At 31.0% G+C, this 27,255-nt stretch overlaps 2 protein-coding genes and 1 long non-coding RNA gene across 10 annotated transcripts in view; 1 reads left to right on the forward strand and 2 right to left on the reverse strand.

Annotated features, from left to right (window-relative positions):
• The window catches only part of LOC141406439 (uncharacterized), a 365,311-nt gene that overhangs the window by 166,292 nt on the left and 171,764 nt on the right, over positions 1 to 27,255 (reverse strand). The gene's annotated exons all lie outside the window — the stretch shown is intronic.
• Positions 21 to 27,043, forward strand: LOC141406451 (uncharacterized). Of its 7 annotated transcripts, none has more exons than XM_073991921.1 (3): positions 66 to 698; positions 1,078 to 1,170; positions 25,434 to 27,043. In XM_073991921.1, the coding sequence occupies exon 3, from the start codon at positions 25,514 to 25,516 to the stop codon at positions 26,360 to 26,362; it is 849 nt and encodes a 282-aa protein (XP_073848022.1). In that variant the 5' UTR covers positions 66 to 698; positions 1,078 to 1,170; positions 25,434 to 25,513; the 3' UTR covers positions 26,363 to 27,043. The 7 variants fall into 7 exon arrangements, with proteins under 7 accessions (XP_073848020.1, XP_073848022.1, XP_073848021.1 ...); XM_073991920.1 differs by having other exon boundaries at positions 320 to 698; positions 1,078 to 1,300; XM_073991923.1 differs by having other exon boundaries at positions 320 to 698; positions 1,078 to 1,251.
• Positions 18,678 to 23,479, reverse strand: LOC141406457 (uncharacterized). The gene is made up of 2 exons (XR_012413397.1): positions 19,868 to 23,479; positions 18,678 to 19,789 (listed from the first exon to the last, which is right to left on the reverse strand). It is a non-coding gene; the product is annotated as an uncharacterized lncRNA (long non-coding RNA).

The following is a 27,255-nucleotide window of genomic DNA, read 5'->3' on the forward strand; positions in this document are numbered from 1 at the left end:
GACTTGTTTCTCAGCGTCATCGTCATCATCATTGTCGTCGCCGACAACAATAGGGAGAGTGAGTAAGCGATTGGCGATTTGAGAGCTCACCTGTGTACGCGGACGGGAGAAGTGTTTTGTGGATATTGGTGCATTGGATTGGAGCTACTACGATATTGCTTGAATTTTATTGTTATTGTACTTGTTGCTGGTGTTGTTGTTGTTGCTGCCTGCTCATGAGCGTATTATGACGACGATTACGACGATGTTACCTCTACTAAAAACAACGACGACAACGCAACGACGGCGACGACGATGTTTTCAAAGCCAGAGCAAGAAATTTCCATTTCAGTTGGAGTTCGTACTTAATAACGTTAAAACATACTCTTGGAACACAGAAACTAAGAAGAAGAAATAACGGCCTACTAACATACCAAAAAAAAATTAAAAAAAGAAAAAAAGCTAAAAAATAAGAAAAGAATAGAGAAAAAAAAAACAAAGTAAAGCCGCGGTCAATAACAAAAGTAATTAAGAAATATAAATAAAATAAAACCAGAAAACAAGAAATAAAAACAAAAGAAACACGTTCTTGAAAAAAAAAATAACAGCAAAAATCAGGATTTTTTCGAAGAAAAAAAAAATTAAAAATTATTACAAAAAACCAAAGTAAAAATATTTAAAGAATATTTAAAAAGAATAGAAACAATAATTAAAAAAGTGTAAGTAAAATATTGCAAGCTGAAAAAAAAAGATAACTGCGTAGCTCAACAGTTTCAACTTCAAGACGAATCTAGAAATTGTTTTTTGTTGGTATGCAAACAACAACAACAGACATCAATAAGAAATTCCTCAAAAACAAAAAAAATTGTTGCTGCTGCTACTTCTGCTGGTCGTTCGGTCTGTCTTGTGTTTTGTGTTGTGGTCTCCACAAAAGGGGGGATTTCACTTTCTTACATAATTTTTTTTGTTTCGTTTCTTGTTGCTGCTGCTGTTTGTTGGCTTGAATGTGAATTGGCTAGGTTGTCTTGACTTGTCTTGAGCCAGTGCCAGTGGTTTCGGGCCAAACACATGAATGTTTTTTTCTTCTTCTTCTTTCAGTATCAACAACTTTAAAACTCACAGCCAGCCATTGGTTGTACAGTGGCTCCAAGGAGTTTTTGGGGAGAAGTTGCAACAAAGTAAAAAATAAATGTAAATTTCATGGTCTCAACACCACTTGAGATGAGGATTTTCTACAAATTAAGCAGTGGGACACATTGGATTTTTATAATTGTAATAATCTTAAAAATGACAGGCCTTCAACTTTCACATACATACATATGTACGTACATACCAATAGAGTTGGATAATCTAGTTCACGAAGCGGATCGATCTTTCTAGTTCCTTTCCCCAAAAGGAACTAGTTCCTTAAAGTAGTTCCAAATAAATACAAATAGTTCCGAGACCGAAATAGTTCCACGAATCTTTCTCTTTCGTCGCCCACAGCTGTGGGTACCGCAAGAGTTAACGATTTTTTGTTAAAATGGAGTGCACGATAACTTGTGAAGGAAGTAACCGATTTGACCCAAACTTTGTACATCGTAGGACTACATCGGTCCAAACCTTCGGGTACTTCGCACACAAAATATTAAAATTTTTCCCAAAAGTGCGGTATAAGAAATTTTGTAGAACAGGTTGTCTTTGCGGATACGATTACGAAGGTATATTTTTTCGTTGGCAAGTCCGTTTCAAACATTTTGGATTCGCTTTAGCCCTGTCCGGCCACCTGACTAGGTGGTATGCACAATAACTCGTTGGCAAGTCCGTTTCAGGCAATTTGGAGTCGCTTTAGCCCTGTCTAGATGGTAGTAAACGATTTGGTCCTACCATTTTAAACAGTAATATTTTGTCCAAATTTATATCAAGTTCAATGATGAGTCCACTTCAGAGGTTATCTGTTGCCAGTAGACAATCCCAATGGGTCTTTCATTGGCTATAGGAGACACCAGGCCACTTGATTATCGGCTATAGAAGACCCAAAGAGGTGGTATATTACCAATAGACAACCTCAAGAAGCCTTGTATTGGCTATAGACAACCTAAAGAGGTCTTCTGTTATCAATAGACAACCTCAATATGGCTTCCATTGGCGATAGAAGACATCAAGAGGTATCTCATCAACTACAGACGACGAAAGACAACCTCAAGAGGTCGTCTGTAGGCTATAGAAGTCCCAATAGGCCTTTTATCGGCTATATAATGCCTAATAAGAGGTCTTCCATTGGCTATGGAAGATACCAAGATCTCTTATTGGTTATGGAAAACCTGAGGAGGTCTTCTGTTGCCAATAGACAACATTGAGAGGTCTTCTATTGGCTATAGAAAACCCCAAAATGTTTTTTAATGGCTATATACGACCTGAAGAGGTCTTCTGTTGCCAATAGGCATCCCCAAATAGATTTTTCATTGGCCAAGTGGCCTCTCACCGCCTATAGAAGACATAAAGAGGTCGTCTGTTGACAATATACAACCTCAAGACCCCAAGAGACCTTTTATTTGCTATAGACGACCTAAAGATGTCTACTTTTACCTATAAACAACCGCATAAGGTCTTCTGTAGGCTACAAAAGCCCCAAGAGTTTATTTATCGGCTATCAATAGACAATCTCCATATTTCTTATATTGGCTATAGAAGATACCAAGAGGTTTCTTATCGGCTATCGAAGACAATAGACAACCTCAAGATGTCTTCTATTCGCTATAGATGACCCCTAGAGGCCACTTATTGGATATAGATGACCTAAAGGGGTCTTATTTTGCCAATATAAAATCGTAATATGTCTTCTATTGGCTGAAGAAGTCCCAAGACGCCTCTTATCGGCTATAGAAGACCTAAAGATGTCTTCTGTTGCCAATAGACTACCTCAGTAGGCTTTCCATTGGCAATATAAGACACCAAGGGGCCTCTTTTATCCTATAGAAGACGTAAATAGGTCTTCTGTTGCCAATTGACAACCTCAGGAGGTCTTCCATTGGTTATAGAAGACACCAAGGGCCCTCCTATATCCTTTAAAAGACGTAAAGACGTCTTCTGTTGCCAATAGACTACCTCAGCAGGCCTTCCATTGGCAATATAAGACACCAAGAGGCCTCTTATATCCTATAGAAGACGTAAATAGGTCTTATGTTGCCAATAGACAACCTCAGGAGGTCTTCCATTGGTTATAGAAGACCCCAAGAGGCCATTTATTGACATAGATGACCTTAAGGGGTCTTCTTTTGACAATAAATAACATTACTAGGTCCTCTATTCGCTGCAAAGGTCCCAAGAGGCCTCTTATAGAAGAAACTAAGAGGTATCTTATAGCCTATAGAACACCTAAAGAGGTCTTCTGCTGCCAGGAGACAAACTCAAGAGGTATTCTATTGGTTATAGAAGAACAGAAAACCTAAAGAGATGTTCTGTTGCCAATAGTCAAAATCATGGGTTCTTCTATTAGTTATATTGATAAGTTATTAAGTTTCCGATTGGACCGAAACGTTGAACATTGTAAAATTTCTTCCAAACGTACATCGAGTTTTAAGAAAGTCATAATCGGACATTTCCTTCGATTACCCTTAAAAATGTTCAAAATTTTTGCTTCAAGGCTATTCGATGATCGTTTTGATGTTATTGTCGCAGGCAAGTCTATGCTTATCGTGGGCAAGTCTATGCTTCCTAAGATAAAAAATTCCACTAAAATGTCTCAACTATCGCAGGAACGAGTTCCTATATGAGATTCAGTTCCATGGCGGTCCTAGCCGGTCCATTCCTTCAGGCCCTTTTTTCGGCAAAACAATGCGTCTTAATCCAGTTTAGCTCCACTTCTTGCATCGTGTTGAAATTTCAATAGCGATCATGACTACAACATTATTTTTTTTTTGCTAAGGGAAACGTGAGATATGGAATTTTTGTCAAATCGGGTATATGGACCTGTCTGCGACAGATATTATACCGATCATCGAAGAGTCCTTAAACTGAACTTCTTCAAAAATTGTTAAACTTTCGTGTGCAACATACACGAAGGTCCCATAGAGTCCATCTTCGACCGTTAAATAAGCTTCGAAACCTTAGATCAGTGTCAGCCACTCTATTTCTATTCATACTAAGAGACTGAAAATGCCGTACTATAATAGTAAAAGTATTCTTATTGGGATTATAAGGCCTCAGAAGGTCTTCTATTTGCAGTTAGAGGCCTTAGAAGGCCGCCTATTTGCAATAAGAGGCCTTAAAATGACTTTCTTATGCAATAAGAGGTCTTAGATGGCCTCAGATGTCCTCCTTTTTGAAATAAGTAGTCTGAGGAAGCCTCCTATTTGCAACAAGACGCCTTAAAAAGCCACTTGTTTGATGTAATAGGCCTTAGAAGTCCTCCTATTTGCAAAAAGAAGCCTACGAAGGCCTCCCATATGCAATAAGAGGCCTCAGAAGGTCTCGTATTTATCAGAAGAAGCTCAAGAAACCCTAGTAAAAAAATAAAATGCCTTAGAAATCCTTAGAAGGTCTCCTATTTACAAAAAGCTATTTTAGAAGGCCTACTATTTGCAATAAGAGGCTTTAATCCAGTTTAGCTCCACTTCTTGCATCGTGTTGAAATTTTAATAGCGGGTAGTCGTTGTGATCATGGCTACAACATTATTATTTTTTGCTAAGGGAAACATGAGATATGGACCCCGAAGTGGTGTTCTTGCTTGTGGTTGTAGCAGCATGGAAACCTACGTAGAATCATAGGTATGATGCTGGGTTAGCAGCCGCTGGCCGAAACACTATGGTTTCGGGTCGATCTGGTAGGAAAGAACCCGCTGCAGTGGAATTGAGGATTATGTGGTTTTTGTCTTTGTTGTGTAGGCTGTTGTGTTGATTGGGTCTGTCAGCGGAATAATTAGGTCCACTGTTTATGATATCTGCACGTTCTTTTTTCATTTATGTAAATTCTATTTATTTTTCAAATTAGGGATCCGTTCCTATGTATAACACTCATTGTATTGTTTTTGTGTTGGGCAGTCAAGGCTGTCGGCAAAGCAGACGGATACTTTTCTACTTGTATTATTTGATGTTAAATTCTCACCTAATATTTTCCTTATTTTAATTTATTTAAAAAATAGCCAACTTTCTATAAATGAAAAATGTCCATTAGTCTCTCCTTGAGCCACTGTATGTAAATTACCAAACGAAACACTGACTAAGCTCACCTCACTACGACGACGGACGACGTGCTCTCAGAGTCGTAAATAAATAAAGAAATACCCCCCAAAAAATACCAATGTTAAGATAAGTTACAACAAGCAAACACCAACAACAACGTCTTCGTTTAACTACTCGTGTTTGCCGTACAAAAACTAAGTTTAGTTAGTGGAGTCGTCGTTGTTGTTGTCGTCGTGTTTTGGGTAATCTTCTTTGAATTGTTGTTTGTAAGAGGCAAACATATTATTTGTTTGTCTCTCTGCCTCTCTTTGATCTTCTCTTGCACTGCACTTGTGCAAATAGGAGATTGGAGACTGGGATGGATGGATGGATGCATCGTGGCATGCATTCATTGCATGCGTTCGTTCGTTCAGCTGGTTGCTTGGTTTGTTTTGTTTATGAACAACAAGTGTATGAACAAATCGTTGTTGTTGTTGTTGGATTTGTATTGCACAAGTACGTGCGACATGCGATTTCAACAAAAATCACATTAAAAAAATAGCCACTTTTAAACGTCAACAGCAGCAACAAGTAATTTACATGAATTTATTATTATTATTTTTTATTATCATTTTTTGTGTTTTTTCTAAAATAATTTGCATGCAATTGCTGGTTCCACCCTCTTCAAGTTTTATCATTTACCTAAACATTTTCGGATGTTTTGAGTTTTTTTTTTCAAAACTAATGTTTTTATAATTCAATTATATTTTCATTATTCACCTTTATTGTTGTTGTTATTATTGTTTTTTTTTTTTTTTTTTTGCCAATAAAAACAAAAAAGTAAACAAATGGAAGTAGTTAAGCTTGACAATCAAATAAACACAAGTGTTTTTTTCACGCTTGTCTTGGCCATTTATCAACTCACAAAACCTTGAACAGAAAAAAAAGTACACAAAAAAGCCAAGTCTGTATCGGGTATATGCAAAAAAATGCAAAATAATTGTCTATTATTTTGTATGGCTATGAGAGAATTTTGTTAAAAAATATTCTTCTTCTTCCAGTGAATTCCATTAAGAAATAAGTATTTAACCAAAATAAAAATTCCTATCTCCCCCAGACGTAATAAAATTGTTCCAAGTCTTTTTTTGAAATAACTTGTACTAAAAACAAGTTTTATGGCAAAAGAGAAGGAATTTGGGATACACCTGCGGCTGGCAGTGTTGTTGGAGTTTAGTGTTTTTTCTGCTTTATTTCTCTTGTTTACCAAGTTTTAAACACAACTACTGACCGGCTTTCTGACCCTTATTTATGGTTACGGAGTTGTTGTTGTTGTTGTTGTGGTAGCTACTAAACGAAATAAAAAAATATGACTATGTGGGGAGTCATACAGTTTCACGAGAAAGTATTTATATTGTTATCCGGAAAATAATGTTAAGCAGAATTATTAACTTTTATCACCAGTGGAAATTCTACTTTAAATTTCGGAGCCCCATGCGCCGAACAACCCAATAGAAAAAATGTAAAGTAGGCTAAAAAAATTATGAGTTATTTCTTTAAATATTTACATAACTCGGGAACTATTGGCTTACTTTAGAAACAACTTATACAGTTGTGGTCAAGGTCACAAGTACTGCCCGCTTTTAAAATTTCAGTGTGATTCGAGAAGTGTCTTAAGTCTTAAACTAGATATAAACGCAAATCTGTGCTTTTGTGGTGGAGGTACCTGAAGAAATGGGCCGACATTCAGTTCATCTAGGAACTTGAACTAAATTAGGGAGTCATTCCTTTCGAAAGAGTTAATTTCCATCAGCTTTTTTTGGTGGTCACCAAATTTTTTTCTCTCTAGATCTTCCGGACCATTATTTCAGCATGTTTGGACTTCCACCGTTGTAAACAGGTTTCTCATTGGTAAAAATTCCAAAACGATCCTCGAACAAAGATTAAACTGCAATTTTAGCCAAAATTTTGAAGATTTTTGTGGGAGATACCCCAAGGAGTTGTCCGATGAAGTCCATCTTCGAATTTGATTTATGTTGGAGAGAAATATAACGATGGGCAAATGTTGCACCAACCATTCTAGCCATTGATTACCGTAGGGTATTTAAAGTTTTCGGCCCACTGAGTTATGAAACATGGACCGAACAAGTAAAAAAGTATCAGTAAAAAAACTTATGTATTTTGGGGGTTTTTGGTTCGAGCCCTCCAGCCACTGCATATGGTGCCAAAGGGTTTTTTCCAACTTTTGGGAGGTTTTCTCAAGAAGTATGGACTTGCCCCTGAAAAACTTTTTACTGCCGTAATTGAGGCAGCGAATGCAATTTGTTTCAACAAAAATTAAAGTGATTCGAGAGCAGGTCTGAAAGTGAAAATTTTGTGTGGGAGATACCCGAAGGAGTGACAAATATAGTCCATATTCGAACCTGATATATATCTGGTACATATTTTAGGATGTGTGAAGTATGGACCAAATCGGTCACTCCCGTTAAGAGTTATCGTGCGCACAATGTTTCCGAACATTTTTGAACTTTTGTGGGGGAGGTACCTGAAGGAGTGGACCGATATGGCTTATCTTCGAACTTAAACTAAATTTGCACAAAATTGTGGACCGAATCGGCAGATCCGTTCGAGAGTTATCTTACGTTCCAACCACTACACACGGTGTCATAGGGCTTTTTTGTACCTTTCAGGCTATTTTCTAAGGAAGTATGGACTTTCCCCTGATGAAACTTATACCGTTAAATTGGGGGCAGTGAATACAAGTTGCTACAACAAAAATCAAAGAGATTCCAGAACAGGTCCTAAACTGAACTTCTTCGAAATTTTGTATGGGAGGTACCAGAAGGAGTGGACCGATTGAGTCCACATTGGAACCTCATCTAAGACTGGTAGAAGTTTCACGTTGTGCAAAGTATGGGCCAAATCGGTTACTTCCTTCAAGAATTATCGTGCGCGCAAATTTTCCGAACATTGCCGAACTTTTGTGGGGGCGGTACCGGAAGGAGTGAACCGATATAACCCATCTTCGAACTTAAACTAAGTTTGGACAAAATATTACGAAAGCCAAATTTTGGACCGAATCGGTTGAATTTAGAATTTCGAAGCGATTCTCGCACTGTCCTTAAACTGCATTTGAGCTAAAATTTTCATCTTTTGTTAGCCTTTTGTTTGGAAATAGATGTCCGAAATAGACCTTGTTGGCGCTTGATGTATGTTTGGAAGGATTTTTACGAAGTGCAAAATTTTTGTCAAATTCCCGAAGGTCCCTTAGAGTCCATCTTCGACCGTGATATAAGCTTCGAAACCTTAGACCAGTGTCAGCCATTCCATTTCTATTCATACTAATAGACTGAAAAAGCCGTACTATAAGAACAAAAGGATTCTTATTGGGATTATAAGGCCTTAGAAGGTCTTCTATTTGCAGCTAGAGGCCTTAGAAGGCCGCCTATTTGCGATACGAGGCCTTAAAATGATTTTCTTTTGCAATAAGAGGCCTTAGAAGGCCTCAGATGTCCTCCTTTTTGCAATAAGTAGTTTTAGGAAGCCTCCTACTTGCAACAAGATGCCTTAAGAGGCCTTAGAAGTCCTCCTATTTGCAAAAAGAGGCCTTGGAAGGCCTCCTATTTATGCAATAAGAGGCCTTAGAAGGCCTCAGATGTCCTCATTTTTGCAATAAGTAGTCTTAGGAAGCATCCTACTTGCAACAAGACGCCTTAAGAGGCCTTAGAAGTCCTCCTATTTGCAAAAAGAGGCCTTGGAAGGCCTCCTATTTATGCAATAAGAGGCCTCAGATGTCCTCATTTTTGCAATAAGCAGTCTTAGGAAGCCTCCTACTTGCAACAAGACGCCTTAAGAGGTCTAAGAAGGCGTCCTATTTGCAATAAGAGGCCTCAGAAGGTCTCGTATTTATGCAATAAGCAGTCTTAGGAAGCCTCCTACTTGCAACAAGACGCCTTAAGAGGCCTTAGAAGTCCTCCTATTTGCCATAAGAGGCCTCAGAAGGTCTCGTATTTATCAGAAGAAGCTCAAGAGACCCTAATAAAAAACAAAATGCCTTAGAAGTCCTTAGAAGGTCTCCTATTTACAAAAAGCGATCTTAGAAGGGCTACTATTTGCCATAAGAGGCTTTAAGAAGCCCAGTATTTGCAATAGGAGACTATAGAAGGTCTCATATTTCCACTAAGAGGCCTAGGAAGGCCTCTTTTTTCCCATAAGAACCCTTAGAAGGCCTACTGTTTGCAATCAGATGCCTTAAAAGTCCTCCTACTTGCAATAAGAGGTCTCAGAATGCCTCTTTTTTTAATATGATACCTTGTAAGGCTTCCTAGTTGTAATAAGTGTCGTTAGAAGGTCTTCTACTTGCAATAAGAGGCCTTGGAAGGCCTCCTATTTGCAATACGAGACTTTAGAAGGCCTCTTGTTTGCAATAAGAGACCTTAGAAGTCCTCCTATTTACAAAAAGCGGTCTTAGAAGGCCTACTATTTGCAATAAGAGGCTTTAGAAGTCCAGGTATTTACAATAGGATACTATAGAAGGTCTCCTATTTCCACTAAGAGGCCTAGGAAGGCCTCTTTTTCCCATAAGAAGTCTTAGAAGGTCTACTGTTTGCAATAAGATGCCTTAAAAGTCCTCCTACTTGCAATAAGAGGTCTCAGAAGGCCTCTTTTTTAATAAGAGACCTTGGAAGGCCTCCTAGTTGTAATAAGAGTCGTTAGAAGGTCTTCTACTTGCAATAAGAGGCCTTAGAAGGCCTCCTATTTGCAATAAGATACCCTAGAAGGCGTCTTGTTTGCAATAAGAGGCCTTAGAAGTCCTCCTATTTACAAAAAGCTATATTAGAAGGCCTAATATTTGCAATAAGAGGCTTTAGAAGCCCAGTATTTGCAATAGGAGACTATAGAAGGTCTCCTATTTCCACTAAGAGGCCTAGGCAGGCCTCTTTTTTCCCATAAGAACCCTTAGAAGGCCTACTGTTTGCAATAAGATGCCTTAAAAGTCCTCCGACTTGCAATAAGTGGTCTCAGAAGGCATCTTTTTTCAATAAGAGACCTTGGAAGGCCTCCTAGTTGTAATAAGAGTCGTTAAAAGGTCTCCTACTTGCAATAAGAGGCCTTAGAAGGCCTCCTATTTGCAATAAGAGACCTTAGAAGTCCTCCTATTTACAAAAAGCGGTCTTAGAATGCCTTCTATTTGCAATAAGGGGCTTTAGAAGCCCAGTATTTACAATAGGAGGCTATAGAAGGTCTCCTATTTCCACTAAGAGGCCTCCTTTTTCCAATAAGAACTCATAGAAGGCCTACCGTTTGCAATAAGATGCCTTAGAAGGAATCCTATTAGCAATAAGAGGTCTTAGAAGGCCTCGTATTAGCAATAAGAGGCTTTAGAAGGCCTCTTATTAGCAATATTAGGTCTCCTATTAGCATTAGAGGTCTACAATTTGAAGTAAGAGGCTTCAATAAGAGACCTTAGAAAGCCTCATAGTTGAAATAAGAAGCCTTAGAAGGCCTCCTATTTGCAATAAGAGGCCATAAAAGGTTTCGTATTTATAATAGGAAGCTGAAGAAGCCCTACTGTTATAAAATTAGGCCATAAAGACCTCATATGTAGATTATAAGGCATCAGAAGATCTACTATTTGCAATAAGAAGTCTTAGAAACCCTCCTATTTGCAATAAGAGACCTTAGAATACCTCCTATTTGCAATGAGAGGCCTTAGAAGGGCTCCTATTTGCTATAAGAGGCCGTAAAAGGTCTCGTATTTATAATAGGAAGCTGAATAAGCCCAACTTCAAGAATATGAAACCATGAAGGTTTCCTATATACATTAGAAGACCTCAGGATTTTTTTCCTATTTGCAATAAGAGGTATTAGGAGGCCTTCGTTTTGCAATAAAAGGCCTTAGAAGACCTCCTATTTCAATAAGAGGCCTTAGAAAGCTAACTATTTGCAATAATAGACCTTAGAAGTCCTGCTCTTTGCAATAAGAGACCTTAGAAGGCCCCCTATTAGGCCTTAGAAGGCCTACTATTTGCAATAAGCGGCTCTTTAAGGCCTACTATTTACAATAAAAGGCCTTAGAAGGTTTCATATTTGCAATAAGAGGTCGAAAAAGGTCTATTATGAGCAGTAAGAGGCCACAGAAGGCCTGCTATTGCTATAAGAGGCTTTATAAGGTATCATATTTGCAATAAGAAGGCCTCATGTTAGCAATAAGAGACCTTAGAAGTCCTCCTACTTGCAATAAGAAACCTTAAAAAGCCTCCGTATTTATAATAGAAAGCTAAGCCTAAGAAGGCCTCATATTAGCAATAGGAAACCTAAGAAGATCTCCTATTTGCAACCAGAGGCCTTAGAAGGTCTACTATATACAACCAGAGGCCTTAGAAGGTCTACTATTTGCAATAAGCGGCCCTTTAAGGCCTACTATTTTAATAAAAGGCCTTAGAAGGTTTCATATTTGCAATAAGAGGTCGAAGAAGGTCTGTTATGTGCAATAAGAGGCCTTAGAAGGCCTCCTATTTGCAATATGAAGGCCTCATGTTAGCAATAAGAGACCTTAGAAGTCCTCCTACTTGCAATAAGAGACCTTAAAAGGCCTCCGTATTTATAATAGAAAGGTGAAGAAGGCCTCATATTAGAAACTGGGGCCTAAGAAAGCCTCATATTAGCAATAAGAGGCCTTAGAAGGGCACCTATTTGCAATAAGAGGCCATAGAAGATCTCCCCTTTGCTATAAAAGGCCGTAGAACGTCTCGTATTTATAATACGAAGCTGAAGAAGGCCTTACAAGGTCTCCTATTTGCAATTAGAGCCCATAGAAGATTTCGTAATTATATTCAGAATATATTCTATGACCATTCCTTTATATAGAAACATATTTATTTCTAAAAATATGTTTGCGGTTTTGTAATTCGAATCGAGTGTCAATTCTATTTTCATTTTAGCACTTCAATGTAAAATAGTATTCATACACATTTTTGTGGTTAGCTTTTCTATTCCCGGTGAAAATGAAAATGAAATGTAAACCCCAACCGGAGGTATTGCGTTTTAGAGAATAAAACCATATTCCAGATAGATTTAAATAATTACAGAATCGATAGTAAAATCTCTGTGTGCTTGCATGTTAAGAGGAAAAAGTCCCCTATTTTGAAAAAAAACCTTTCAAATGAAATAAATCTCTAAACTGAATCTTTCCAAAGCCACAGACAGCAGTTCGTATTCACAAAAATCTGTGTAACGAAATTGTAAAAAAAGTTGGAGAATATTTCCGTTATGAAATATCAATAGGGAAGGAAATTGCCGTTAGCTTGTTTTGCGTTTACATGCCGTGGTTTATCCTTTTCACCCTGAGTATGAAATTGAATGTTGCTATTTTAAGTAAAATTTTAAACAATGTAGCTCAACATTTGTTGGCTAAAATGTGGTCCGCAACTTATAAAAGCCGGCTTGATGTTGTTGTTTTTCTTTGTTGTTGCTGTGCTGTTCATGAAGAGGTATTGTTGTTATTGTGTTGCTGGTTTGTGAGATGCTGGTTTAACTCTTTAGCTATGTTGGAAACCAGTTTCAAAACAACAACAACAAGAACAACAAAAACTAGTCGTATAAAAAATTCTTAAATATTTTTGGTATGTTAACATCACATCTACTCCTCCTCCATCTCCTTCTTAAACAGTGGGTATGCCACGAGACTTGTTTATGATTTAAAAATAAAATAAATAACAACAACAAAATATTATATAAATTTTTGTGGTTTTGGGAGAAGAAGTAAATGTGGGGATTTTGTGGTAAAAATAAAAACATTTTAAAAATAATAAATTAAAGTAAAAAATAAAAAGTGTAATAAATCACTTGATATCCAGCCAAATTGATTCGATTTGAATATCGAAATAAATCGAAATAAAAATCGAATTTTAGAATTTTCTATTTTCTAGCCTCAACTAAAAAATCGGTGTTGAATCTTCAACGATTTGAAAGAAAATTCGAGTTAAAGACTATTTACTTAATTTTATTTATTTCAAATATTTATTATAATAAAAAATTACAATAAAATTATGTAAAAAATAGCACTAGCATCTATGACTATCGGCTAAAAATTGAAGACTAAAATCGGCTTCGTCAACCAGTTTAGAGCTTTTTTTCGATACATATTGAAGTCAAGGAAAATCGAAAATCGTTTAAAATAACTTATTGTGAAGGAGGAGAATTTGAGAAGTTCGCCCTTGTCGCTTCTAGAATTGTTTTTAAGGGAAAATGTTTCTTAATAAATTACAATAGAATGGAATAATAATTACACACTTTTCCCATTGATAATGAAAACCTTGTGGACCCTCTCCATTCATTAACTGTTTAATAATTTTTGTGAATGGCTTTCGGTTGTATTCTCGCCAAAATTTAATTTAAATTTTGTTCACTTTCCACAATACCCCAAAAGTAATTCATTTATTTTGCAATCACCGGGTTTTTTCTCGCTTTTTTTTTAAATGCTGCAATTTAATTCATTTGCAAGGTTGGTTGCTTAAAATTGCAAAAACAACAACAAAGTAAATTTGTTTAAATGTGAAATTTACAACAATTGGCGTAACAAGTAAAACGTTGCATTTAACAACTCTCAGAGTCTGGGCGGCAGTTCAATAGACAATCAGTCAAGTTAGTCGTTCGTTTGTCCGTCCGTCCGACCAGCCATTCATCCTATAATACATCCATACAATTATGATCTCATCCTCCGAACAATGAGAAAAATAACATTCAGATAATTAAATAAATAAGCTTAACAAAAACAAATTTACAAAAAAAAAAAACTCAGGTTCATTGCAAAAAGTAAATTTCGTTGTTGTTGTGGATTTCAACAATAATGTTAACAATACACGTTTGAAAAATAAAACAAATTATTGTCTTAAACAATTACACGGTCATAAACGGCAACCGAACACCGGGTAAAATTTAAATAGGAACAGTTATAAATTCAATAGAGAAGGAGAGAGTGAAAAAAACCGGTGTCATAAAACAATAATGGGTCACAAAAGCTTATCAATAACGAAATAATCTGCATAACAAAAACATATACAAATTTTAAATTAATTTAAATTAAGCTAAATTTGCTTTTTATACAAATTTTATATACAAAAAGTCAAACAAAGAGGACAAAGATAATTTTAATTTTTCATTACCCTTTAAGAGAATTTTTAATACCCTTCCTCTGTGCTTAGGCTAACGAGGGTATTTCCATCAATATTAAATCAATTTGAAATGGTGTAAAGCGGATACCTTGCTTCACATAAGTCGAAAAACTTCTGATTAAATATAACTCTGTTCGAGCACCTTTTTTAAGTTTCACTGCAGGTAATCCTTGTGGTCCTGATTACAACGATATAATATTTTTCGTTGGAAAGCCTTTATAATTTTTAAAAGTTTAACAATTGCTTGTGTACTTGAACACACCCAATATCTGCCACAAAAAATATGCCAATATTTACTTAATTTTTTCTTATTATTAAAAAATTCAATTAGCAATTGCATATTTTTGTTATTTGTTAAAAAATTAAGCATGATATTTATAGCTGAAGTAAATTGATTTTTTTTGTTTTGTCCAAAAAAACACCCATGCTCTGTTTGCTTGTTTTTACAATTGGAAACGAAATTTATAGGTCAGCATAAAACTGGTTTCCAAACACACAAATATTGATTATAAAAATAAACCGCAACTGCAACAATAAAAATACAAATTTGTCAAAGTCAACTTTTTCCACAATTGATTTTGTTTTTGTTACTCTTAAGCGACTGACTGAACATTCCACACATGACAACTACTCCAAATATGGCTAATAATGACTGCCTGGTAATATGGGTTCAATGAACTATCTGACGCCTATCGGCACAATTAACAATGGTGAAGTGATAACAAAAACAACAGCAACTTGATTTGTACATAAATTGGCAACAAGGAAATTGACTTACTTTCTTTTAAAAAAAATTATTTAGGGAGTCAATATTAAAAAAATGATAAATAAAAAATAAAATAAAAAAACAAATAAAAGATTTAAAAGTGGATATGAATAATTTTATGTTAATTTAGGGAGTAAACATTAAAAAAAAATAATTAATTAAAAAATAAATAAATTAAAATATTAAAAAAATAAGAAATAATTAATTAAAAAATAAAAAAATTAAATAAACGCTTTAAAAATATATGTGGATAATTTTATGTTTATTTAGGAGTAAATTTTAAAAAATTAATTAATGAAAAAATATAAAAAATTAAAATATTATAAAAATAAAAAATAATAAATTAAAACATAAAAAAATAAATAAAAGCTTTAAAACTAGATGTGGATAATTTTATGTTAATTTAGGGAGTAAATATTAAAAAAAATAATTAATTAAAAAATAAATAAATTAAAATATTAAAAAAATAATAAATAATAAATTAGAAATAAAAAAAAATAAATAGAAGCTTTTAAAATAGAGGTGGATTAAATATTAAAAAAATAAATTAATTAAAACAATAAAAAATAATAAATTAAAAAATAAAAAAATAAATAAAAGCTTTAAAAATAGATGTGGATAATTTTATGTTAATTTAGGAGTAAATATTAAAAAAATAATTAATTAATAAATAAAAAAAATAAAATTAAAATTAAAAAAAATAAAATTAATTACAAAATAAAAAAATAAAATTAATTAAAAATAAAAAAAATAAAATAAATAAAAGTTTTTATGATTTTATTTAGGAGTAAATATTAAAAAAATAATTAATTAAAAAATAAAAAAAAATAAAAAATAAAATTAATTAAAAAATAAAATAAATAAAAGCTTTTATGTTAATTTAAGGAGTAAATATTAATAAACCTTCATAAAAAATAAATAATAACTTAAAAATAGAAAAGAAATTAATTTAGAGTCTTACAAATATTTTCAAAAAAATATATAAACAAATAAATAAATAAACAAATAAATAAATAAATAAATAAATAAATAAATAAATAAATAAATAAATAAATAAATAAATAAATACATAAAGAAATAAATATATAAATAAATAAATAAACAAACCAATAAATAAATAAATACATAAATAAAGAAATAAATAAATACATAAATAAATAAATATATAAATAAATAAAAAAATAAATAAATAAATACATAAATAAATAAATAAATAAAAATCCAAAAAAATATTATTTAAAAATCTACGTTTCTGGCTTTTGATGGTCGTTGAAAAATATATTCTTTACAAATCCAAACAAATCAATAAAAATATTTATTAAAAATCCAAAACAATATTCAAAATAAATATTCTTTAAAAATCTACGTTTATGGCTTTGATGGTCGCTGAAAAAAATTCTTAAAAAATCAAAAAAAAAAAAAAACATTTTTTAAAAATCCAACAAAAATATTTTCTAAAAACAAAAAAAAATCTTTAAAAATTCCAGTTTACGGCTCTCTGATGGTCTTTAAAAAATATATATTCTTTAAAAATCCCCGTTTAGGGCTCTCTGATGGTCTTTAAAAAATATATATTCTTTAAAAATTCAAAAACAAAAATATTCTTTAAAAATCCAAAAAAATCTATTTTTTAAAAAATTGCAAAAAAAATAAAATCTGCGTTTATTCTTTAAAAATGCACTAAAAATAGTTATTAAATATCAAAAAAAATATTCTTCAAAAATCCAACAAAAATATTTTTTAAAATCCCCGTTTATGACTCGTATGGTCGTTGAAAAATATATAATTTTTTTATAAATTATCTTAAAGAATTCAAAAACAAAATGTTCTTTAAAATTCCAAAAAAACAATATTCATTACAATTACAACAAAAATCTTTAAAACTCAAAAAAAATATTCTTTAAAAATTCGTGGTCGTTGAATAAAAATTTTTTATAAGTCCACTAAAAATATTTATTGAAAATCCAAAAAAACTATTCGTTAAGAATTTACAAAAAACGAAACAAAATGTTTATTATAAATCCAAAAAATATATTCAAAATAAATATTCTTTAAAAATCCACGTTTATGGCTTTGATGGTCGTTGAAAAAAATATTCTTAAAAAATCCCAAAAAAAATGTTCTTTAAAAATTCAACAAAAATATTTTTTTTTAAAAAGAAATAAAATATTCTTTAAAAATCCCCGTTTATGGCTCTGATGGTCTTTGGAAACATATTCTTAAAAATTCAAAAACAAACATATTCCAAAAAATATTCGTTAAAAATCCAACAAAATCAAAAAAATATTCTTTAAAAACCCAAAAAATCTATTTTTTAAAAAATTAAAAAAAAAAAATTAAATCTGTGTTTATGGGTATGGTGTTCGTTGAAAAAATATTCTTTAAAAATGCACTAAAAATATTTATTAAAAATAAAAAAAATATTATTTAACAAAATTATTTTTTAACAAATATTTTATCCAAAAAAAATATTTTTTTTTAATAAAAAATATTCTTTTAAAATCCCCGTTTTTGGCTCGGATGATCGTTGAAAAAAATACATAAATATTTTTTTAAAAATAATCTTTAATAATTCAAAAAAAAAATGTTCTTTAAACTTTTAAAAAATTAAACAATATTCTTTAAAATCCAACAAAAGTACTTTTAAAAATAAAAAAAATATTCTTTAAAAATCCAAAAAAAAAATATTCTTTAAAAATCCAAAAACAAAAATCTTGAAAACTTAAAAAAATATTCTTAAAAATTCCAAAAAAACAATGTTCTTTAAAAATCCAACGAAAGACTTTTTCAAAAATTCAAAAAAAAAAAAATATTCTTTAAAAATCCAAAAATCTTTTGAACTCAAAAAATATTCTTTAGAAATTCAAAAAAAGAAAAAAATCTACTATTATGGCTCTGGTGGTCGTTGAAAAAATATTCTTTAAAAGTCAACTAAAAATATTTACAGAAAATCCAAAAAAAAATATTCTTTAAAAATTTACAAAAAAACATTTATTAAATATCAAAAATGGCTCTGATGATATTTAAAAAAAATATTCTTTAAAAATCAACGCTTATGGCTCTGATGATCGTTAAAAAATATGCTTCAAAAATCCAAGTTTATGGTTCAATTGTAGTTGAAAAAATATTCTTTAAAAATCCTCGCTTAAAACACCGATTATGTCGTTGAACGTCCTAACTTCCCGATATATAGGCCCTGAATTTCGAAATTTTACGCTATAAGTCGACTAAAAGCTGTAGAAAAATCTCTTCCATTCTTAGAAATATTGAAATGAACTTATTTTAAATTTCACCACACTCCACATTTTTATTATGTTTGCCGCTTGGATTATAATCGTGTGAACTTTACATTTTTGTATCTTTAGAAACCTTTGCGATTTTCATTATATTGGGAACTCTGCTTGACTGTCTCAACATTTTCATTTTTTTTATTCTAGAAACAATGTTTAGTTTATTTTTAGAAAATCAAAAAGTTTTCAATTATTTGCCACTTTGGCTGCACGTTATAAATTAAATGGCCATTGACTTTGATTTGTGCGATAATAAAAACTTCTACTGCCAATAATTATAGTTCTTCTGTTCAGTTCTGTTCTTATCATGGTTTACGGCAGAAATTGTTTTCTTTTTTTTTAATAAACCCTTTCATCATAGATCGATCCACTTTAAAAGGTATTAAGCAAGAGATAACGTATATTTTATTTATTTTTTTGTGTCTTTAATTAAAGTGTGAAATCGTGAATTGATGAAAGAAAATATGACGACGACATTTTAAATTTAGTCGCGCAGCTTAGTCATGTGGTCAACGAGGGTTGCCATACAAGAATTTTTTATGGTACCTTGGTTGTTTATTGCTTTATTGGTTGATAATAAATATTTAAAAGTGAATCATTATTAAAATTGTAACATTATCGAAAAAAAATTAAAATTTGTCAATAATGTATACAAAATTTTGAGATATATTCAGATACATAAGATAGCTTCTAAACATTTTCTGAAGCTAATTGAAAAATTTCGCCCTTCAATATATGTCAGACAATGTGATTTGATTTGTGATGTTTTACTTTTGCTTTTCTCGTTCATAATAATTATGAAAATTGAGGTGCTATAACCAACCTACTAACTGTTGGGCGCCACTTTACATCATTGTCTAAGAGACATCTGGATGACACTTTATGTACTGAATACACTTATCATAGACCACAACCACGCAGGAATGGGAACTTACGGGAAATTACATTTTAAATCAAATTTGGATTGTTTTGAAACCCAGTTTCAATATGACATTTATTATAAGACAAATTAAAGCAAAATTCAAAATGCTGCTGTGACAATTTTATAAAAATATGTATATATATGAGAATATCATTTAATTATTTCTTATATTGTGTATTGGAAACTTCTGAGGACAGATTGGTAGGATTCCTGTAATAAAAAAATACATTTCTGAAAAAAACGTTAACAATTAATTATTTTGTCCTCATTTTTAGTTACATCCCGATTACTAATGTATTAAATATTATAGGCCTCCTAAAAGTATGCACTTTTTATTTCACCATAACCATTTGATGCATTTTCTCAGTAAAATAAATTTGAGCTTGTTCACAATGAAGTTGTAGTTTCATCACTATTTCATCCCCGTAACTAACTTAATCTCCTGTAGTGTATGTGATTGTATTCACGAAAAAGCGAAGCACCTTTAAATCTCTCACAAAGATTTTGTCATCTGCCGCTGAAAATAGTAACAACGAGAAAAAAACCTTCCTAACTTTCAAACATTCATGACCGTCAAAATCTGCTCTCTACCTACCTACCTTTCAGTTTTTTCTTACACATTTTTGTGATTCCCTTGAAATTTAAGCTTTCAAAGAATAACAACCGACAATATCCATAGCAACAAAAACAACAACACAATAACAGAATAGAATAGAAAACCTCAACTCAACTTTTGAGATGAGAAATCCATTGAATTACCGTTTTATTGTCACCTTTTGTTCGTTCTTCTCTCGCCCATCTGTCGTCCACAAAACTCGGAGATTTTGTCTTAGCTTGTAGGTGTGGGAATATCATCAGAACAATAATTAACTGACTGACTGACCATATTCGTTCATTTGCGTTAGCCATCACTTGGGGGGTATCAAAAAAAAAAAGAAGAAGACGACTAAAAAACGAGTCGAAATACCAGCGATTTATTTCAAATTTCCAGCTTAGAGACTCAAAAAGACATACAGGAGAATTAGGGGGAAAATGAATTGTTTTTTGTTGTTGATGGAATGGGAAAAATACCTGAAATATTTGTTGAATGTCTAGAAGTGAGGGTTATGCTGTTAGATTACAGTGGCTCCAAGAGGTTTTAACGGGATTTTTTTAAATAACAATATTATTCTGTTGATATTTGTTCTTCAAAAAAAAAAAAAAAAAAAAAAAAAATTGGGGAAACCGGACTACAGTGGCTCAAAAGGGTTTTATAGAAATGTTATTGAAAAATTAATTAAAATTTCTTTGAAATGTTTCGGTGGGTACTGAAATTGGAAATTTTTGTTTTTTATTGTAAATTGTGGGGACCTTAGTGGAAATAATAGCTAGCTAGATTACAGTGGCTCCAAAAAAAATTTTATCGGATTTTTTTTCAAATAAAAAATTGTATTTTCTCCTATTTTTTATGACTGGGGAAAAATTATTTCAAGAATAAAATAAAACTAAAAAATGCTAGAAAATCAGACCACAGTGGTTCAAAGAAGTTTAATCGATTTTTTTATTAAAAAACTATTTTTTTCAAATAAAAAAATGATACTGTATTGATATTTGTTCTTCAAAAAAAAAAAAATCGGGAAATCAGACTACAGTGGCTCTAAAGGGTGAAAAATTAATTAAAATTTTTTTGAAATGTTTCGATGGGTACTGAAATTGGAAATTTTTGTTTAGTTTTTATTGTAAATTGTGAAACTTCAGTGGAAATAATACCTAGCTAGATTACAGTGGCTCCAAGAGATTTTTTATCGGATTTTTTTTTAATAAAAAATGGTATTTTCTCCTATTTTTTAAATTAAAAATTAAAATAATTATAAGTATAAAATAAATGCTAGAAAATCAGACTACAGTGGATCAAAGAAGTTTAATCGAAATTTTATTGAATAATTTATTAAAAAAACTTTTTTGTTTCAAATAAAAAAATATTGTATTGATATTTGTTCTTTAAAAAAAATTGAGAAATCAGACTACATTGGCTCAAAGGGGCATTATCGAAATGTTAGAAAAATTAATTACAATTATTCTTTGGGTACTGAAATTAAAAATTTTTATTTTTCTATTGTAAATTGTGGGTACTTCAGTGGAAATAATACCTGGCTAGATTACAGTGGCTCCAAGAGAGTTTTTATAGTTTTTTTAAATAACAAATTAATATTTTCTCCTTTAATTTTGTGTTTGACTGAGGAAAAATAATTGTAAGAATTAAATAAAGGCTAAAATATCAAACTACAGTGGGTCAAAGAAGTTTAATCGAAATTTTATTGAATAATTTATTAAAAACTGGCTCAAACGGGCATTATCGAAATGTTAGAAAAATTAATTAAACATTGTTTTGTGAAATGTTTCGTTGTGTACTGAAATTGGAAATGTTTGTTTTTCTTTTATAAATTGTGGGGACTTCAGTGGAAATAATACGTAGCTAGATTACTGTGGCTCCAAGAGAGTTTTTATAGTTTTTTTAAATAGCAAATTAATATTTTCTCCTTTAATTTTGTGTTTGACTGAGGAAAAATAATTGTAAGTATTAAATAAATGCTAAAATATCAAACTACAGTGGCTCAAAGAAGTTTAATCGAAATTTTATTAAGTAATTTATCAAAAATCTGTTTTTTATTGGCAAATGTTTCATAGTTTCAAATAAAAATAATGATATTGTATTGATATTTCTTCTTCAAAAAATCGGGAAATCAGACTACAGTGGCTCAAAGGGGCATTATGGAAATTTTAGAAAAATTAATTAATTGTTTTTTGTGAAATGTTTCAATGGGTACTGAAATTGAAATATTTTTGTTTTTCTATTGTAAATTGTGGGGACCTCAGTGGAAATAATACCTGGTTAGATTCCTGTGGCCCCAAGAGATTTTTTTATCGAATTTTTTTTTTCAAATAAAAAATAGTGTTTTCTCCTATTTTTAAGACTGGGGAAAAATAAATCTAAGAATAAAATAAATGCTACAAAATCAGACTACAGTGGATCACAAAAGTTTTAACGAAATTTTATTGAAAAATTAATATGTTAATAAAAAAGTACTATATAAACCCTTTATTTGATAATGAGAGTTAGTGCTAAGCCTTCTTCCCAGGACTTTTTCAGCATACATGAATGTCAAAGTTCTTCCACATGAATTGAGGAGTGAAAAAAGACGTTGTAGCAATTAATTTCGATATATTTCGTATAATTAATATACAACTTTTTTTTTTTGATTTTATTATTAATAAAATAAACAAAAACCTCGCCCTGTCATCTTTCTCTAAAAACCAAATTGCATAATCTTATTGTTATTTCAAATGACGTTTATTTTTGTTTCCAGAATTTCCGTTCAATTTTTGTTGTCTTAAAGAATTTATTACGGCAAATTACTATCTGACTTTGGGTGATGATAATTTTAATAACAACAATAACAAAAAACGATATTTATTTATACCTTGGCCTTTCATTGGAAAATGTTAGTGGCTTCATTGCTATGAAATTTGAAACATTTGAAAGTAAACGTAACAAAATTACTAGGGCTTTGGCCAAAACGGGGAAAAAAATTAAATAATCTTTGTGTAAACATTAAATAAATATTTATACATTTTTGTTTGAGGTGGAATTCAGTTCAGTTATTGAAATAGTGAATGGCAAAGAATGACTAAATTAATAATAAACAAAACGATTTTTTTGTTGGTAAAAGGCAATATTGGCAGGTAGGGAGGGAGCAGCGCCTTCCTTCCTGTGATAAACCACCTGCTGCTGTTGGTTGGCACCCCCTTCGCAAAGCAAGTGGTGGGCGATAAGATATGCACGTGTTTTTTTTTTTTTTTTTGGTTTGGGGGGAAGTTTAAAGATAAATATTAATTAATTTTTTTCGGATTCATTTGTTTATGGAAGGCCAAAAAATGAAGAGACAGGAATTCACAAAATCTTAAAAAAAATTGAAATTTATATAAATTAGGGTTTTTGAAAATATTTGTAAGACTCTAATTTAAAATATTTCTATTTTTAAAGTTTTTATTTATTTTTTATGAAGGTTTTTTTTTTAAATATTTACTCCCTAAATTAACATACAATTTTCCATATTAAAGCTTTAATTTATTTTATTTTTTAATGTATTATTATTTTTTTTAATATTTACTCCCTAAATTAACTTAAAATTATCCACATCTATTTTTAAAGCTTTTATTTATTTAATTTTTTTTAATTTATTATTTTTTATTTTTTTTTTAATATTTACTCCATAAATTCACATAAAATTATCCACATCTATTTTAAAAACTTTTATTTATTTTAGTTTTTAATTTATTATTTTTTTATTTTATATTTATTTTTAATATTTATTCCCTAAATTATTTATTGATTTATTTACCTATTTATTTACTTACTGATTTATTTACTTATTTGTTTATTTATTTATTTATTCATTTATTTATTTATTTATTTATTTATTTATTTATTTATTTATTTATTTATTTATTTATTTATTTATTTATTTATTTATTTATTTATTTATTTATTTATTTATTTATTTATTTATTTATTTATTTATTTATTTATTTATTTATTTATTTATTTATTTATTTATTTATTTATTTATTTATTTATTTATTTATTTATTTATTTATTTATTTATTTATTTATTTATTTATTTATTTATTTATTTATTTATTTATTTATTTATTTATTTATTTATTTATTTATTTATTTATTTATTTATTTATTTATTTATTTATTTATTTATTTATTTATTTATTTATTTATTTATTTATTTATTTATTTATTTATTTATTTATTTATTTATTTATTTATTTATTTGTTTGTTTGTTTATTTATTTATTTATTTATTTATTTATTTATTTATTTATTTATTTATTTATTTATTTATTTATTTATTTATTTATTTATTTATTTATTTATTTATTAACATTTACATTTATAAATAAATTACAAATATAAAAATATTTGGTATTTTTTTGGAATTGTAAAGAATATTTTTTTTAGAATTTTAAAGAATTTATATTATTTTTGATTTTTGAAGAATATTTTTTGGGCTTTTTAAAGGATATTTTTTACGACCATCATAAAGGGGGATTTTAAAAATATTTTTCTTGGATTTTAAAGATTTTTTTTTTGGATTTTGAAAAAAAAAAAATTTTGTATTTTGAAAAATATTTTTTTTTTTGGATTTTGAAAAAAATATTTTTGTATTTTGAAGAATATTCTTTTTTTTATTTTTAAAGAATATTTTTCAACGATCTTCAGGGCCATAAACGTAGATTTTTAAAGAATATTTTTTTTGATTTGAAAAGAATATTTTTTTGGATTTTAAAATATATTTTTTGTTGGATTTAAAAAAAATTTTATCAATGACCAACAGATCCATTAACGTGGATTTTTTTAAGAATATTTTTTGGATTTTAAAAGAATATTTTTTTTTTTGTATTTTTGAAGAATACATTTTTAATTTTTTTTTTAAATATTTTTTCTACGATCATCAAAGCCATGATCGTGGATTTTTGAAGAATATGCTTTCAATGACCATTAGAACGATTTTTAGAGAATATTATTTTTAATTTTTTGTATACATTGAAATTTGTTAGCCTTTTGCGTTTCATTCATAACTCTGCATTGGCTGGCTATCAGTTTTTATGTTTTATTTTTTAAGTGGGTTAAGGCTTCTGTTTTGAACGATAACGAACCGGCACTTTGTGATATTAGAAACTACAATGGATATTCCATTACAGAAACATTTTGGATTTCAATGCATTTCATATTTCAACACACCATGATGACGATAATGAATAATGAGGTTATGCGTCAAATTCATTTAGAACTCAGTTCAAAACTTATCGTAGCAGGAAAAGGGAAAGGTAGCAAACTCTCCATTCAAATAAATGGCTTCAAATTAAAGCTTAGCACAAAATTGATTAAATTTGAATATTTCCAAAAGCCTGGCAATTATTTGCAAATTGAATTTCGTTTTTGTTTTGGAATTTAAATGAAAACGGAAATAGCTGTAAGCTGTGTGTTATGCCATTATTTGAAAACAATAGCAGCAGAATTATCTGATTTTCTAATTTATTTATTTTTTGTTTTGTTTTGGCGACTAAACTAATTTGTGATTTCCTTTCATTCTTTTCATTTTCAGTAACGAACACGTAACTGCAGGTCGGTTAGTATAACACAGAGATAGAAAACGAGAGAAGAAGAAAAAAAACGCAACACAAAATGTCCAATCCCAGCTCACCCACACCCAGCAGCACACCCTCTAGTCCGGAAGTGAACAAGGCAGCCTTGAAGCTGTGTCACATTGTCAAACGTCCCGATTTTGATGGTTATGGTTTTAATTTGCATTCGGAAAAGTCAAAGCCAGGACAATTTATTGGCAAGGTTGATGCCAATTCTCCGGCCGAGGCTGCTGGCCTTAAGGAAGGTGATCGCATCATTGAGGTCAATGGTACAGCAATACACAGTGAGACCCACAAACAGGTAGTGCAACGCATTAAGGCCATTTCCTGTGAGGTGAGACTACTATTGATCGATGTTGAGGGTAAAGGCGATGGCAAGCAGCATATGATTGGTGATAATGCAGCCACCAATGGCCACACTAACAACAACAACATGGAAGTTAGCAAGACCGAACAAGTTATGCCTGGAGCCAGCGAAAACATCAACAGCATTACCATGGTATCCACCAAGAGGGCCTCACAAACATCCAACAGTTCTGGCCACAGTGCTGTAACCACAAATGCCAATGGTTCCGATGTCACTGACCATCAAGTGGTCCACAACAACAACAACCATGTACCACCACCACCCTCAGCCACCATGGCCTCAGTGCCAAAGACAACCGCCAATGGAGGCAGCAGTAGTCCAGCCGGCAATGGCAATGTTGGTGGTGTTGCTGCAACGGCCTCAGCGGCGCCGGCGCCAGCACCCACCGTCAAAGTAGGAGGTCTTCAATTAAATATGACCGCAGCTGAAATGCGTGCTAAGCTAATGTCCAGAAAGAAATACGATCCCAAAAATGAAAGTGTCGATTTAAAGAAGAAATATGAAATTGTACAGAAACTTTAAACCGAGCAACAAGCAGCAGCATCAGCACCACCACCAACCACAAGCAACCTAAAAGACCACCACAAATGTCCCCAACAAAAAGAAGAAGAATTGGATTCCTGGAAGTCATTTGTATAAAGTTTTGAATTTTTGTTTATTTGAAAACAAATCTCCCTCCCTCCAAATCCAAAATTAACAAGAAAAAGCCATTTTTTGAAAAAGAAAAAAGAAACTTTAAAGTAAACACCGATGCGCGACAACACTTTAGCTTTAAGTATACAAAAACCAACAACAACAAACATACAACCATACCATTTAAATAAATACATACATATGGCTAATTATACATACAAACAAACATATGTAGAATTTTATTATTATTATTTTTATTATTATTATTATTAGTAATGTTCTTCTAATGTATTTCTTATTGAATATTCCATTCCGTTTGTTTTGAAAACAACAACAAAATAAACAACAAAACAAAACAATTTACGCCGTCGTATCTCTAAGAAACCCCATTTAAGAAGATAAACAAGAAAAACAACAACAACAAAATGTTCTAAGAGGATAAATATGCAACCTATGTGTCAATTATTTAAGTCAACTTTATTTTTTTTTTTAATTTAAAGAAAAATACCATTTATAAAAATTACTTATAAAGAAAACGATAAAAATAAATAAAATATTAAAAACAGATAATTGAAGATTTTTTTGATTATGTATGGGAGTGGGATGTTGGGTAACGAGGTCACTAAAGTTGTAGCCTACTCGGACGATGTAGTGTTGCTAATTACTGGCAAATTCGTTTCTACAATCTCGTAACTTAAGCAGAGTGCCTGCAGCGGGGTACTACACGAGCAGCTCTGAATGCAGTGCATGGTACTCTACCTTAGGACTAGCCAACGAAAAAA

This window comes from Musca autumnalis, unplaced genomic scaffold (assembly GCF_047663935.1).
Source record: "Musca autumnalis isolate F117 unplaced genomic scaffold, ASM4766393v1 scaffold_5, whole genome shotgun sequence".
NCBI classification, from domain to species: Eukaryota; Metazoa; Arthropoda; class Insecta; order Diptera; family Muscidae; genus Musca; species Musca autumnalis.